General features: G+C 38.5%; 1 protein-coding gene across 1 annotated transcript in view; it reads left to right on the top strand.

Moving 5' to 3' along the window:
* Window positions 1–17001, top strand: part of DNAH5 (dynein axonemal heavy chain 5) — a 273908-nt gene that overhangs the window by 118576 nt on the left and 138331 nt on the right. The window contains exons 23-32 of the mRNA XM_030856579.2: window positions 978–1179; window positions 1748–1983; window positions 4127–4345; window positions 6679–6741; window positions 7046–7284; window positions 8024–8264; window positions 10385–10584; window positions 13021–13174; window positions 14988–15151; window positions 16277–16433. Coding sequence (XP_030712439.2) covers window positions 978–1179; window positions 1748–1983; window positions 4127–4345; window positions 6679–6741; window positions 7046–7284; window positions 8024–8264; window positions 10385–10584; window positions 13021–13174; window positions 14988–15151; window positions 16277–16433 — 1875 coding nt within the window. The remainder of the gene's footprint in view (window positions 1–977; window positions 1180–1747; window positions 1984–4126; window positions 4346–6678; window positions 6742–7045; window positions 7285–8023; window positions 8265–10384; window positions 10585–13020; window positions 13175–14987; window positions 15152–16276; window positions 16434–17001) is intronic.

Here is a 17001-nt window from a genome sequence, read left to right as displayed (position 1 = left end):
AGTGGGTACAAAATGAAGTGTTAGGAAAAACAGCATTTGATAATGTGACCTTCCTGTTATATTGACATCATTCCTTATTTGCCAGTTGTGAGAGAGCCAATTCATCTTACAGAAGCACACTTTGTAACAAAGCAGACCATTTGTTAAAAAAACAGTTTTTACAAAAACTTATATGCCGTCCATACAGTTATAAGGAAAGTGGAAAAAAGATCCTTTTTACAATAACAACATCATTGAAAAATACCTAGGAGCGTACATAATGAGAAGTTTGTAGGGTCTTTTTGAAGAGTTCTCTAAAACTTAACAAGGAATTAAAGAAAAAGAGGTGAGAAGATTTAGAAACACATGGGAAGATTTAATGTTGTATGGATGTCAGTCCTTATCTAATATATTTATATATTTTGTGTGACTCCATGCAATCTTTCAATGGGGCTTGATGCTGGATATATTCTATTTGTCCCTCTAGATCTAATCTCCACGCTCTGACCTTAGGGAACAAGTCAATGGGTTTCCATTGAGACTTCCAGTAGATTTCACCAATGAGAGTCTTGGAGGAGTTTGTGCAATGGGAAAAAGTGACATCAGGGTATTTTTTTTCCCCATAGCATCACCCTCTCTGTGGCATGATTTGAGCTGTGTTTTTTGACCTAAGGTCCAGCTTCAATTAATAGGGCCTGGTTCACAAGAGATTTTATGGACTCTCTCTCTCTCTCTCTCTCTTTTTTTTTTCCTGAGAAACTGTTCCCGTCTCTTTTTGGCTAGGATGGTACCAGTTACATTGTTACTAGTCCCAGGTTACTATTTACACTATTGTATCCAGTTCCAGTCCTGTGGCATTTTCAACTAGTCACACGGTTCACTAATTAAACATTTTAATAAATCCATGGGAACCACCAACAACTGGCAAATGTTCATTTATATGATGATACCATTTCTGATTCTTCCTTCTCTACACAAATACGTTATTTGTATTCTAGGAAGTTATTGCATCCACCGACTGCTTCAAACGCTACAATCACATTTGGCAAAAGGAGAAAGAAGAAACCATTGTGACATTTATTATGAAAAACCCCTTGCTTTCTGAATTTGAATCCCAGATTCTCTATTTCCAAAAACTAGAGCAAGAAATTAACACTGAGCCTGAGTATATCTGTGCGGGTACCATTGCTCTGTACACAGGTTGGTTCATTTTCTTTCAGACAGTCATAAAAATTCAGCGTATTACTCTGTCTCTTTACCTAGATTAGTATTCCAGAGAGTTCTAGCTATCTTAAAGTTTGACTTTCCTTTTATTGGCCTCAAGCTTTAAGACCAACTTATAGATTTGTTTTTAATTTCCTTCTGTGTAATTATTTATTCTGGACTATTTTGAACACTCTGCTGCTAAACCTTGAAAATAAATGCTAATTCAGATAAGGGATGAGTCTGTCATATTTGGAATTAAAATGTACGCTTTCTTTAATAAATAACAATAACAAAGATTTGAGGCTTATCTCCGACAGTTTCGATAGGTACTGTTTTGTTTTTTTTCCCCATTTTAGAATGTGTTTTGAATTGTTACAAATAGGCTTTATGACATGAATGGATATATAATGATTGGGAAAAACTAATTTTTTTCCAGTTTGATTTTTCGTGTGTTAGAGGGCTATCAGCTGCAAAGTATTTACTGTTGGTAAACCGTTACACTGGGTCTCCTTATACTGGTTCTAGTTTTTCAAACTGAACGGTGGACATGTGGGTTTTACAGCTGACTTGAAGTTCACCTTGACCGCTGAGACAAAGGCCTGGATGGTTGTCACTGGCCGTCACTGTAACAAAAAATACAGAAGTGAGATGGAAAACATTTTTACACTTGTTGAAGAATTCAGTAAGAAACTGAATCGCCCAATTAAAGACCTAGATGATGTTCGAATTGCTATGGTGGCACTGAAGGAAATTAGGGAGCAGCAAATCTCCATTGACTTTCAAGTGGGACCTATTGAGGTAACTGATAATCACTTGTTCTATAGAAATACCTCCATATGTTGGGCTCTATTAGATGAACTATTGACCAGATCTGGACTGGAATTACAAATGGACGCTAAACCCAAGAACAACGATTTCAGTAATGATACCTAACCTATAGGGTGCCTCGTATGGGCAGTTCTAGTACTTTACACAGCATTTAAGGTGTTGAAGAGCAGAGCCTGAGATGAGGATTTCTGTATAAGTGATTTATTGATGAGTGCTCATGGGAGAAGTAGAGTGAACGAAACAGAAAAGGATGAGGTTGGGGGTGGGAGGAAGCTAAGCCAGGGTGTGATCTTAGCTGTAGACTAACTTCGGCCTGATCCCACAGGGGGTGTTCTGGAACATGAATTGTACCACACAGTTGGCCCCATTTTGAGGCAAGGGGGACTGTCTTTATTCCCCCAAATCAGTTGGTCATTGACCATTATTTCCTCATGAGGAAGCTCCTATCAGCTGAGGACCATTTTCAAGGGAAGAAGGCAGCTTGATTCCTATAGTCAACACACCCAACAATCTGGGTTGCAAATACCAGCTGATAAACAGGACCTGGATGGGGCACTGACAGTGTCCATTCATGGGTTTACTCTGTATTAACTCGTTTAATCCTTCCTACAACACTCCACTTACAAACAAGGAAACTGAGGGTCAAAGAAATCATGCAGTTTGATTAATGTTGCACATTACTTTTGTTTTTATTATCATACTCTCTTTTCTAGATGCAAATGCTTTATCAGCAATGGGTTACTATATTCTTTTAAACGAGACTAGTATAACTGTAGCATTAGAACAATTCCAGTTATAAAAACATTATCTTTTCATCACACCATAACTTAAGTGTCTGGACTTAAACTCTGATGGTCAGGATCATACTCTTGTCTCATATTTTCTGCACGTCTCTTTGAATTTTGAAAAATTTCAAATTACCATGAAAATGGCAGAGATGACTGAAGGTTTGCACCTCTACTGTGTTGGGTCAGGGAAATCACGTGGTTCATTGTGTTCTTCTTTGGAATTGAAACATCAAGGCAAAGAGCCCCTACTTGGACCAGGGGAGTTTGAAGAAGGGGTTTGAAGAGGAGGTCCAGCAATTGCCAAGCCTTTCCCCCTGATGTGAGAGTTAAGACAAACTGTTGTCAAGTATTCAAGCTCAACATGCAATCTTCAGTACTGATAGAACTTATTTGAAAGACCTGATTTAGTGTTCAGCTCCCATATTCCCATTGTATCTTACTTTCCCCATCTCCCCACCCTATTCACACACACTATGGCCTTGTGAGCACTAAGTTCCAGAATTGTACTTACTCATCCATCAAAGGGAGCATTAGAAAGCTGCAGGTCTCTGTGTTGCTTTGATTGGTACTGGGGTGTAGACTGGAGGCATGCCTTCAAGGAGAAAGAGGGAAGAGGAAGAGAGGCACTGGGCTATGCTTGCCCAAATCAACAATCTTTTCCCCAAATCAACAATCAGGTGTTCATTCTATGTCTTTGGGGAAGAGTAATGGTGGGAGAAGAGGCCAGGGATATTTAGGAAAAATCCTTTCTCATGAAAACCAAACTTTGCCTTATTTTAATCTTCTAGACAAGAGAATAGTCCAGGATTTTGTGTCCTGAGGGCAATAACTTGGCTTAGGCTCTGATTCAAGAATGCCCTCTTATGTCCTACTGTTGGAACCTTTTACCAACAAAGTGAAATAGGATAGAGTTAAAACTCTGATTCATTTTGTTATTCTAAAATTAGCAGTTAAATTGTTTTATGTTTTTCATTTACTTGATTTAATTTTGTAGTCTTCAAATACAATTTAGGGGCCTAAGTAAAAATACCTTTTATTTGCATAATGATTTATAGTTTTCAAAATGCATTTAAATTGATATATTTTTTGATATTCACGAAAATCCTATGAAGCAGCCAGGGAATCTTCCTGTTTTACAGATGAGATGAAGTTAAGTGGCTCAGTTGCTCACTTAAGCTTTTCCAAGTTTGCAAGTAGAGTAACTAGAACTCTCTGGGCAGTTTCCCTGTCATGTGGATCTTTTCCATTCTAATGCTTTAAAAAATGACTGTGCATACATTTATGCAACTGACTGGCAGAAATTAAATTTTTCTTCTTTTGTGTAGGAATCCTATGCCCTGCTTAACAAATATGGGCTTCTGATAGCAAAGGAAGAGATGGACAAAGTGGATACTCTGCGTTACACTTGGGAGAAGCTTCTGGCACGTGCCAGTGAAGTGCAGAATGAATTAGTCTCACTGCAGCCCAGTTTCAGAAAAGAGCTTATTAGTACCGTGGAGGTCTTCCTCCAAGACTGTCACCAGTTCTACCTGGACTACGATTTGGTACAACTCTAGCTTTCTCTGTGTATTTTGGGAGAAGAGTGACTACAGCATGCAAAATGTAGTTGTTTAAAGATAATATTGGGTGGGCCAAAAAGTGCCTTCGGTTTTTTAGGTAAAAATAAAGACACATTTTTCATTTTCACCAAGAACTTTATTGAACAACGTATTCATCCTTTTGTTCCACTACCTTCTGTCATTTTTCAGGCAACTTCATAATTCCATCTTCCCAAAACTTTTTATCTTTTTGAACAAAGAAATGTTCCAGGTGCCTTTTACAGTCTTCCAGGGAATTGAAATTTTTTTCCATTAAGAGAATTTTGTAAAGAGTGAAATAAATGGAAATCCAAAGGTTCAATGTCTGGTGAATAAGGTGGATGAATCAGAACTTCCCAGCCAAGCTGTAACAGGTTTTGCCTGGTCATCAAAGAAACATGTGATCTTGAGTTATCCTGATGGAAGATTATGCGTTTTCTGTTGACTAATTCTGGACACTTTTCGTTGAGTGCCGCTTTCAGTTGGTCTAATTGGGAGCAGTACTTGTTGGAATTAATCGTTTGGTTTTCTGGAAGGAGCTTATAATAGAGGACTCCCTTCCAATCCCACCATATACACAACATCACCTTCTTTGGATGAAGACTGGCCTTAGGTAGGGTTGGCGATGGTTCATTTCGCTTGTCCCACGATCTCTTCCGTTCCACATTGTTGTACAGTATCCACTTTTCATCGCCTGTCACAATTTGTTTTAAAAACAGAATGTTTTCATCACGTTTCAGTAGAGAATCGCACGTGGAAATATGGTCAAGAAGGTTTTTTTCACTTAACTTACGTGGAACCCAAATGTCAAAGCGATGAACATAACCAAGCTGGTGCGAATGATTTTCAGCGCTTGATTTGGATATTTTTAGTGTGTCGGCTATCTCCCGCATGGTATAATGTTGATTTTTCTCAATTATTGTTTTGATTTGATCACTATCAACTTCAACTGGTCTACCAGACCGTGGAGCATCGTCCAGGGAGAAATCTCCAGCACGAAACTTCGCAAACCACTTCTGACACGTTCAGTCAGTCACAGCACCTTCTCCATATACTGCATAAATCTTTTTGTGCATTTCAGTTGCGTTTTTACCTTTCTTGAAATAATAAAGCATAATATGCTGAAAATGTTACTTTTTTCCCTCCATCTTCAATATTAAAATGGCTACACAAAAATTCACCAATTTTGATGTCTGTTTTTAAATGATATGACAGCTGTCACAATACAATCTAACAAAACTGTTTCGAATGCAGTTAAAGACACGAGAGCCATCTTATGAAAAAACCGAATGAACCTTTTGGCCCACACAATATGTCAGATTTAATGAAATTCCCTAGGAATGGAAATTTTATTTTCACAAGAGCAAAGATATTTCCCTTCCACAATCCTTTCCCCTTAGAATTCATCCAGAATAATTTCAACAGTAAATGGAAATTTAAAAGTGCTCTTTATATTATACCATTGGTTTCGTACTGAAGTTATGTTGGTAGCTTTTCTAGATTTGTGTAGATAAATATTATTCACTTATAGTTGTCATGATCATCCTTCACACAGTATTCATTAGTTCTGCAAATACTGTAGAACTGCCCTTGGTGCTGAAGACGCAAAAGTGGACAAGACAGATTGAGTCCATATTTTAATCATACATACGTAAGTTTTCATGCAAAATCTTCTGCTGGGAATATGTTGCTTAAGGAGACCCATTTCCAGCCAATTACAATGTGCTACAGAAGGGAAATGTGTAGAGTATAGGGTAAAACTTGTACTTACTAACTGGTAACACGCCAAACCACAAAGTAAATGAAATTAGGAGATTGGATTCATGAACCAACTTCATGGATGAAGAAGCACAGAAATCCAGTTATTTAAGGTGGTCTAATATAGGAAAACCTGATTGGAATGTAAACATTACAGGTCACTTTACAAATAGATATTAGAGTGGTGAACTCTGTGTGTCATGTGGCATTAGTGTTCTAGTTCAAACCAGACACCGTTTGTGCTTCTTACAGAATAGTTATTTACCCTTCATGTCACCTGATAAATTAATAGCACATAGTTTTAATTTTCAAAATTTCTTGACATATGAAAGCTGTGACCTCAATTTGGCTTTTTTTTGGCCTTGAAAATATTTCCAAATGAGTTACTTTCCTGAGCCCTTTTTTACAAATAAAAAGTAAGTTTCCTATCCTGTATGTGACATGCATGTAAACAAAATTTGATATTCAAATATATAGTGCTCATGAAAATTGTATGCATTTGCTTCATTTTACTTCATGTTTATTTTAACTTTTTGTGTCAGAATGGTCCAATGGCTAGCGGCTTGAAACCCCAGGAAGCCAGTGATAGACTTATCATATTTCAGGTGATCTTTTTAGTTTCTTTGACTTTCTATATAACCAAAACCTTAATGTCTTTTAAACACATACTTTTTTTCTGCTTAATATAGAGAAGCCCATTGTGGAATATAGTGTGTACTTACCTTTTAAAAACTGTGATTTGGTATGGTTAACGTTGGTTTCTATGTAATTAATTGTACTCATTTAGTTCTCATTTACATGTGCTCAGAGATCATACATGTTTGCTTATTGGCCAATCTTTTTTTTTCATTTGCATGTTTATTCACATGTAAATCATTTTTGATGAGTTTTCACTTGTATTTTTATTAGAATCAATTTGATAATATCTATCGGAAATATATCACCTATACTGGAGGAGAGGAGCTTTTTGGTCTGCCAGTCACACAGTATCCTCAGCTTCTCGAAATCAAGAAGCAACTAAATCTTCTACAGAAAATATATGCTCTGTACAACAGTGTCATAGAAACTGTAAATAGCTATCACGATATTCTGTGGTCAGAAGTAAATATTGAAAAAATCAACAGCGAACTTTCAGAGTTCCAGAACAGGTGAGAAATTAATGTTTATCATGCCCAGAGCTATTGAACCTCAAATACTTTCTTCTTTGATAGGCTGTCAGGGTTCTTTTTTCACCCAGATGTTTCGAAAGCACATCATGCTTCATTGCTGTTGTCCACTGACATCACCCTTGTCAAATGCGATTTATTATTTACCCCTGTGTGTGCCTGGTGAGACAAGCACATCCTTTAAACCTGGACGAATCTTGCCAAGGGCTTTCCTGCATCTTAGAGAGAGCTGATCTCTATTTATATTACACTTACCAACATTTGAAGTTTATGTTAGATGATTTATTTGGAATAAAAGCAAGAGCCCTGTGATATTTCTACATCCTTGAAGTGTTGAACCCCCCCCCCCAAAATGGAGGATCATTTGTTGTACTTTTCAGTTGACAGCCTGAAACACTCTGCTGTGCTTTGTACTTGGTAGGGTCTCAAAACATGTTTGGAGAATTGAATTGAATTGGGAAGCACCTCTAGTCTTTAAAATAATGCCTTTTACCTAATTTTTATGAGGAAATTGAAAAAAGTCATTCCTGGTTGGGAGGAGCAAATTTCTGCAATGTAAAAGTGGGTTATATTAACAGCTATCCACTGAGTCATGATATTTAACAATGTGATGGGTATTTGAGGTGACTGTTTTTTGATGGAAATGCTAGCACACAGACTTGGATTGGAGACATTCCAGGCTTATATTCGAATGAACTTTCATGTTGGCTTTTCTTTGCAGGTGTCGGAAGCTGCCCCGAGCCTTGAAGGACTGGCAGGCTTTTTTGGATCTGAAGAAGACCATTGATGATTTCAGCGAGTGTTGTCCCCTGCTGGAGCGCATGGCCAGTAAGGCCATGATGGAAAGGCACTGGGAAAGGATAACTGCTCTCACTGGGCACAGTCTAGATGTGGGGAATGAAACTTTTAAGTTAAGACATATCATGGAGGCACCTCTTCTGAAATACAAAGAGGAAATAGAGGTACAATGATTGAGTGTATGATGTGGTGGGAGATTGGAAGGTCCCAGGGGATTTGAGAGTCTTCCTACATCATGGTCTGTTGGTGCAGTACATCATGCTAGAGCAATCAAAACTCTTTTCCTGGTACTCAGCTATGATTTCTTCAACAAACGTTTATGTAACAGGTTCTGTGTTAAGTGCTGGGGACATACGTTCCTGTGTTTACAGATCATTAAATAATTTGTATAATTAAATAATTGTACAAATGAAGGTGTAGTTACAAGCTGCAGTAAATACCATTGAAATGGAAGTATGCTGCTCTATGAGGGCCTCTAATAATGGGGTTGACCTCTCTGGGGGTGGGGCGAGGGCAATGAAGGTCAGGAAGACTGGGTGCTGGGTGAACGGGGTGTGCTTGTGTGGTGAGGGGGTAAGGAGCTTGGAAAGTGCAGAGAAGACAGTGTCAGGCAGGTGGAACAGCATATGTGAAGGGTCTGAGGTGTGTTTAGGGGACCAGACGGCCGAGATGTGGAGGTGGGCGAGAGAGGAGACAGCTAAGGTTGGAGAGATGGAGTGGATCTAGAATGTGTTACTGATTTCAGTCTTTGAAGCAGTCGGTAGCCAACTGGGAGATGTATTTTGATTGGGGGATGACGTGGTTAAATTTGCATTTTGTAAAGATCACTCCAGTAGCTGTGAGGAGAAAGAATTGGAAAACGGAAAGGGAGAATGCTGGGAAACCAATTGGGAGGTTACTTGAATATCCCCAGCAACAGATAATGATGTGTCAGATGAGGAGGCAGGTAGTGAAGCTGAAGAGGGGAGACAAGATTGAAGAGATCGTTAGGAGGATAGAATTTGACGGAGTGAACATGGTAGGGAAATGGGAGGGGCTGAGGATGAACCCTAGAGTTCTTGCTGAGAGATCTAAGTGGGTGATGGTGCTTGTGACTGAGATGGGGAATGTTGGAAGGTGATCAGGTGGAATGACAAAGTGCAAAGACTATGAGCTTGATTTTGGGCATGAATTTGATATTTCACAGATTGTGTTTTGGGTTCCCTTGATGTATCCAAACAGAGAAGCCCAGTAAGCAGTGGGTGTGGGTCTTTCCTGGAGATACAAAAGGTTGCTGGCTGCACGGGTGTGGATATGCTCATCCAGAGAGGGACAAGAAGAGGGCAAGGACAGGTTTGACCAATGGTCCAGGAGAAGATAAGGCTGCAGAGAAGACAGGGAGAGTGATCAGAGAGCTGGGAAGAAGTCAGGTTTCTGTTCACTCCCTCCTCTCGTACTGCATTGATTTGACTTTAGAGTTAAATGAGAGACACATTAAAGTTTGAGTCTTTGATGAAAGTGGCAAAATTTAAAAGGTTATTGCATATCTTTTTTATCCTAATTTTTATTGAGATATAATTGACATTTAACATTGTGTAAGTTTAAGGTGTTCAACATAGTGATTTGATACATTTATATTGCAATATAATCTCCATTGTAGTGTTAGCTAACACCTCAGTTATCATTTCTTCTAGTGGTGGGAACAATTGAGATCTAGTCTTTTAGAAAATTGAATGTTTAGGATACAGTTTTGTTGTCTATAATCACTGTACTGTGGATTGGATCTCTAGGACTTATTTATCTATTAGCTGTAAATAGATATAACATCTCTCTCATTCCCCCACCCCCAGCCCCTGTTAACTACCATTCCACTTTCTGTTTTTTCAAGTTTTTTTTTTGTTGTTGTTGTTGGTTTTTTTTTTTAAGATTCCACATATAAGGGCTATCATATAATATTTGTCTTTGTCTGACTTATCTCACTTAACCCAATATCCTCAGGGTCCCTCCATGCTGTCACAAATGGCAGGATTTTCTTTTTTATCGTGGCTGAAAATCTTCCACTGCTGTATATCTTTTCTGTCTTCTTTCTGGAATAGTTTGGTGATAAATTTTACAGATTAGGATAAATCTATATTATATCTACACACACACACCATTTATTATATTGCAGTTTAGATCTGGAAATGTAAGTATTTATAGATACATATAAAGGAAAGGGTATAGACAGGACCTCTGTTGAACCAAGACTATTTGAGAAGGATGTGTGACTTTCATGTGATAAAATGAGAGCTTGCACTTTTAATAGGACATCTGTATCAGTGCGGTGAAAGAGAGGGACGTTGAACAAAAGCTGAAGCAGGTGATTAATGAATGGGACAACAAAACATTCACATTTGGCAACTTTAAAACCCGTGGAGAGCTCCTCTTGAGAGGAGACAGTACATCGGAAATCATCTCCAACATGGAGGACAGCTTGATGTTACTGGGCTCCCTACTGGGCAACAGGTAGGAAAACCGTCCTTCTTTCCCCTGAGGTTTGAGAACGGTAAAAACAAACACTTCAAGGGAAATTAATTAAACAAATGCAACAATACCCCTCGTACAATCTATTCAACATTAAAAGTACTTGTTTTAATTTTAGCCTTTGGCACGGCATGGATAAAACTGTTTTGATTTCATTATCACCTATTTGGGGGATGTGTCTGAGACCATCAGTTGGACAAAATCATGCACCATGTAATTAGCCATTGGATCTTGCGGAAAATTTCAGCTTTGCTGCTGACAGGCCTCACTGCACAGCTGACAGCTCGACAGGCTCTAGATTCCAGAAGGAAAATTATTCTGAATTTTAGAATAATTACTTCGGAAACCTTTTTGTCAACACCTATGGACTAGAAACTCTTAGTTGTGTACACACTTTAATGAGATGACAGATTAAGATAGAGAATGAAGTTAATTCATAAAGAGAAGTAAAGCAGCACAGACCGATACCATCCTAACATTTCTGTTTGATGGTAGCAGCAGAGCTGTCATGCTTTGGACGTGCGAGCCAGAGATGCATAAACTTAGATTTCTTTGGTTCAATGCTTCCTCTGGTGCTTTTTGAAATAATTTTTTTGTTCACCAGGATTTTCTCAAATATATGGTAATTGTGTAAGTGTTTGAAATGAGTAATATAGAATATAAAATTAGGTCTTAGAGATTCAGACTATTGGTAATATTGAATCTGAACTACTTAGAATTTGGTGAGTTTTAATGAATTTGGTTACTGGTCACACCCAACCAGAATTAAGGACAGATGGAAGATAACATACCCTATGGAGGTCGAAGAAGTACACATATACATTAACTAAACATCATCTGTGTTAGGAATGGGTAAACTTTTCTTACCAATGGCATTGAACCCACAGACAGAGTTGTATGAGGAACGCATATTCAACAGAAATTTACAGAATACCTACCACGTGCCATGTGGTCTTCTAGGTGCTGTGGTTAGAAGGGTGAATAAAACAAAGATTTCTGTTGCTATGGACCTATATTCTTGTGAAAAGCATAAACAAGCAAAAAACCCCAGAAAGATGTGTAGAATATTAAAGCAATCTGCTTAACACTTAAGACTATGAAAATTAAAATTTTATTCACTAATATGACTAATATTTGAGATGACTTCAAGCCCGTATTATGTTGGACTGGAGAGATCAAGAAAGGGTGAAGAACGAGAAGAGGAAAAACAACAAAAGGCAGGACAATCGTTTAGGAGTAGGGTTGTCTACAAATAACAGAAGCACCACATGCAACATTGCTTGAACAAGACTGAAGTGTATGTCTTTCTCAAGTAAAAAAAGTCCCAAGGTTGATGGCTCTTGGGAGCCCTTCTCCTCCTTCTACCCGTTACATCCAATGCTGCGGCTCTCTTCCCATCCGGAAGAGTGGTTTTCAGACTTGGCTACACACTAGACACACCTAAGGAACTTTAAAAAATCCCAAAGCCTGGGCCACATCCCAGACTGATCGAATCAAAGTTCCTAGGGGTGGGATCCAGGCAGGTATTGGTAGGGCTTTTTGTTGCTGTTGTTTGTTTGAAGGTATTGGTAGTTTTTAATATTTATCGGATGATTAGAATGTGCAGCTAGGGTTGAGAAATACTGATGTGGAGCTTAATCCCGGGACTGCACATTACTGCAAAGGAGGCTGCGAGATTCAGTATTTTAACTGGGCAGCTGTGAGTCCAGGTAGAAATGGGGTTCTGTATCTAAAGAAGAAGGAGGAAAAGATATTGGGGGACCACTGTCTGTTTCTGTCTCACGAGGAAAAAGGGAAGATAGATTAACTATGAGAGAGGAAGAAAAGTGGCTCTCAGGCTTCATGTGTGTACACGCAGAAAGCCTCATGCATACATGTACACACAGACGTGAGTGGGGTGGACAGGAGTGGATGGGAAGTTGGAAGGAGGCTCAGAAGAGGGCAGGCTAAAGAGAGAGTCCAGATAGTATCATATTTGAAAACGGAATTTGTTGTTCTGTCCCTGCCAACGGCTCTGTAATGGCTCCACATTACATGCAAAACAAGAGACTCCACGGAATAGGCACAGAAGCTCAGTGGAGAGAATGTTATTCCCTTGGCGACAGCAACAATGACCAGAATGATACTGTTCCAGCAGCTGGGCGGAGTCAAGTCTAATGCTTGATCTGCTTCTTAGATGATACATCTCCCACTTCTCTATGCCCTGGGTCAAAAGGGAAAAAGTCAGTTTAACAATGCCCAGTATATGGTGATGAATGCATCACTTGGTAGCGTCATTTTAAAAGCCAGCAACGTAATCAAAGTTGTAAAGAAACAGGTGAAAATCAGGATTTTTTAAAAAACCTCTTTAGTTTGAAAACAACAACAATAAAAACAAAACACTAAAAAAACAAATTCTGAATGTATTTCTCGTTTTAGGTACAATATGCCATTCAAAGGCCAGATTCAAAAGTGGGTGCAATACCTTTCCAACTCAGCAGACATCATTGAGAATTGGATGATGGTGCAAAACTTGTGGATTTACTTAGAAGCCGTCTTTGTAGGAGGAGACATTGCCAAACAGCTTCCCAAGGTCTTAGAAATTTCTTTATGATTTCATTCGGCTTTTAAACTTAGAGAACTAGCTAATAACTCAGAATGCCCTTAAAAATGCAATAAATTTCAACCTCTACTGAGCCACCCCTTCTCCAGTCTTTTGGTTGTTGCTGTCAAGCTGTTCTTCAAAGAGAGAGAGGGTAATTGTGGAAAAGAGGGGTGTGAAAATGAGACGAAGAATGCTTCAAAATGGTGAGGTTTTATAGGAAATGGAGGGTTAAAAAACAAAGACTGAATGCCTGCATAATTGATATACTTCTTCAGATAATTTGAAGGTGGAACTTGGAACAGTGTAGAATTACAGAGTGGTTATCTTGACAGTGGTAGGATAATTTGTTCTCTACTACTGACAGTTTAAAATAACCCACACTCTACAATATACCCAATTATATCAGTACTGTAAAATGGAGTGGAAATCGGCAAGGAAAAACTCAAGGATTCTTACCCAATTACGTTAAATTGTTTGCTAAATTATAACGTGTTAACAATACATTTCAGTTTTAGAAGCATGATTATGTTGAGTGTTCTTTTCACTTAGGTTTCCTTAGCTCTCTCTTTGGTTAGTTTTCAGTTTAATTATAGAGGGCAGACCCATTAGCTGATTTATTTTTTGGCTACCAGTGAAATGTATCCATACATTATAATTTTAGGTATTTATTTTTCTTTTATATTTGGGCGTGTTTTTCCTCTTGATGGGTGAAGAGTCTCAAATTGGACTTAATGGAAACTTTCACATACAATATTGAAGGAGTTAGGTGGAGTTTCTTGCTCTCATACTTGATAGTATGTGCTCACTGGTAAAATATAGAAAGTTTTAAGGAAGAAAATCACAATTATTCCTACTCTCTCAAATTAATCTGCACATTTTCCATTTTTCCTCAAAAATCTATTTAAAAAATTTCAGAATATTAGGGTCACACTATAATTAATTTTGTATCTTATTTTTATTTTTTTTTGCGGTACGCGGGCCTCTCACTGTTGTGGCCTCTCCCGTTGCGGAGCACAGGCTCCGGACGCACAGGCTCAGCGGCCATGGCTCACGGGCCCAGCCGCTCTGCGGCATGTGGGATCTTCCCAGACCGGGGCACGAACCCGCGTCCCCTGCATCGGCAGGTGGACTCTCAACCACTGCGCCACCAGGGAAGCCCTGTATCTTATTTTTAAATGTTTGTTTTCTAAATACACAAATAATGCTCAGTGTAGAAAACTTGAAAAACATAAGATTCACTTAATTTGGAGGTAATTGAAAACAGTTGGGAGGGTGCTTTTCTCCCAAATTATCTTGTGTTGTATTATTATTTTTAATATTTATTGGACTGTAGTTGATTTACAATGTTATGTTAGTTTCAGGTGTACAGCAAAGTCAATCAATTATATGTATACATATATCCACTCTGTTTTTAGATTCTTTTCCCATATAGGCCATTACAGGGTACTGAGTAGAATTCCCTGTGCTATACAGTAGGTTCTTGTTAGTTATGTATTATATGTAGTAGGGTATATATGTCAATCCCAGTCTCCCAATTTGTATTATTATTTTTATACCTGCTTCCTGCTTTTAGTTAACATAATGTAGGTCCCAGGGTTGAGCTAAAGATTCTTATTTAAGAAAGGGGGTGCTCTGGTGCAAAAGACCCAAGGAAAATTGAAATAGAACATCTGTGATATTTCATGTATGCACAGGGTATCCAGAACGGTTACAAGTCTGACCTCAGCGGGAGGTATGTGAGACACTCTGTCCTTGGGATCACAGACGTGTCCAAGTGTGCTTTGTTACCTTGTGCTCATAGGAGGCCAAGCGCTTTTCCAACATAGATAAATCCTGGGTGAAGATCATGAGTCGGGCACATGAGATGCCCAGTGTGGTTCAGTGTTGTGTTGGAGATGAGACCATGGGGCAGCTGTTACCACACTTGCTGGACCAGTTGGAAATCTGCCAGAAATCCCTTACTGGGTAAGTTCACTCTAAGCATCCTAGAGATGAAAGGGACCAGAGACACGAGACAGGATTAGCCAAATGGGTGTTCTTTTGCTTAGACTCAATTCATGTCTAATGTGGTGGCATAGATAAAACTGATAGTTTGGAGGCTTATCGTCTCTCCAAGCAGTTACTAGATTGTCTCTGATGTTTAAATTATAGGCTTTATGGCTTCTTCCGCCATTGGGACAAGAGCTTGTAAATATTCTCATACAGTCCTTGTTTTTAAAATGAATATACCTGTTTTTCTGATCTCCTTCTTGGATAAACATCTGAAGAAGCAAAATATTTCATTATACTCAACCAAGAACAATATGAACAGTGTGTAGTATACACAAGCAGCCAAGATTATACAAAAATGAGAGCCTAATCTAATACCTAGCAATATATACTGACACACCCACACCCACACCCACACTTACATAGATGGAGGCTGGAGGAACTCCAAGAGTAACAAATAATTTTCTTGCCCTTTGGCTAATCACGATAAAATCACTAAGTAGAAATATGTTAAATAGGGAAACAAAAGTGCAGCAAAAGTAGGGTGATGACAGGTAGAACAAACATTCACTGGGTTTTTGTAACTCCTCGAGGCAGAGAACAGTGTCAAGACCCTTCCTTCAATGCAGCTGGATTTTGTTTCTGCTTCAGTGATAGATTCATTGGATTCTTTTAAGATACAATCCTAAGAATTGGAATTGTCAGCCTTTAGCTGACATAGCACTGTGCTTGCAAATAAAATAAAACAAACACAAAACCGAAAGACTCCCTGTGTGTAAATCTTCCTGTCTTCTACAAAGAAAGTACAAATATTTCCAGGTTAAGTCAAATGTATACATTATACTTGTGAAAAATGAGGAAATTCTATTAATTCTGGAAAAAAATAGTCTCCCAATCAGAATATGGACTCCCACTTGGCAAAATTAGTAATGAAAAAAAAAACAACAACAACAAAAACACAGAACAAAACAAAAACATTGAACAGTGTGGGGAAAACTAGATTCTCTCAAAGTCTTTTCCCTTTTTCCCATCCAGATTAATTTATTCCTAGAAAGACCTGTTTTGTGTGCTTATGAAGTTTATCTTTTCCTCCCCACTTAGGTACTTGGAGAAAAAACGGCTTTGCTTTCCTCGGTTCTTCTTCGTCTCGGACCCCGCTCTTCTGGAGATTCTGGGGCAGGCATCAGACACACACGCTATACAAGCCCATTTGCTGAGTGTGTTTGACAACATCAAAACGGTCAAGTTCCACGAAAAGGTTTGCCTAATTCAAATTGCTGGCCAGCAATTTACGTATCTTAGAATCTCAACTGTCTTTATTGAATTGCTCTCCAATAGTGTTTACAAAGATTTACTTCCCTGTCCATTAAATATCACCCGATGACTAAAAAGATACTTTTGGGCCCAATTTGCCTTCAGAACTATGTGACTTCTTAATATCCAAAGTGTAGATTTGAATAACAGACAGTTTAAATGTGATTAGGAATGCTTCGTATGTAGCATTCATAGCTTCACATGCCAAGTTAACTGTTTAGAAATTCAACAAAACAAAGGAACAAATTGCTCATCAAATAGTGCCTTGACTGAACAGAATTCCACAGTGACTTGTTTTAATCAGGCTTCAGATGTTTTTGGCATGATGGTCCTCCATGTTTTTCATCATACTCCATTGAAAACCTTTTCTTTCCTTTTTTTTTTTTAAACACTCCCACCAATTTCTAGAATCATGGAGTTGTATGGGACCCAAAAGAAGTTATCCAACATGAGGAAGACTATACATTTGCCTAGCTGCCAGAAGATATTGTCTAATCTACTCCTTTACCCCA

Source organism: Globicephala melas, chromosome 3 (genome assembly GCF_963455315.2).
Source record: "Globicephala melas chromosome 3, mGloMel1.2, whole genome shotgun sequence".
In the NCBI taxonomy this organism is placed as follows: Eukaryota; Metazoa; Chordata; class Mammalia; order Artiodactyla; family Delphinidae; genus Globicephala; species Globicephala melas.
The sequence above is the reverse complement of the archived record's forward strand: the minus strand, read 5'-3'. Positions and strand labels throughout refer to the sequence as shown.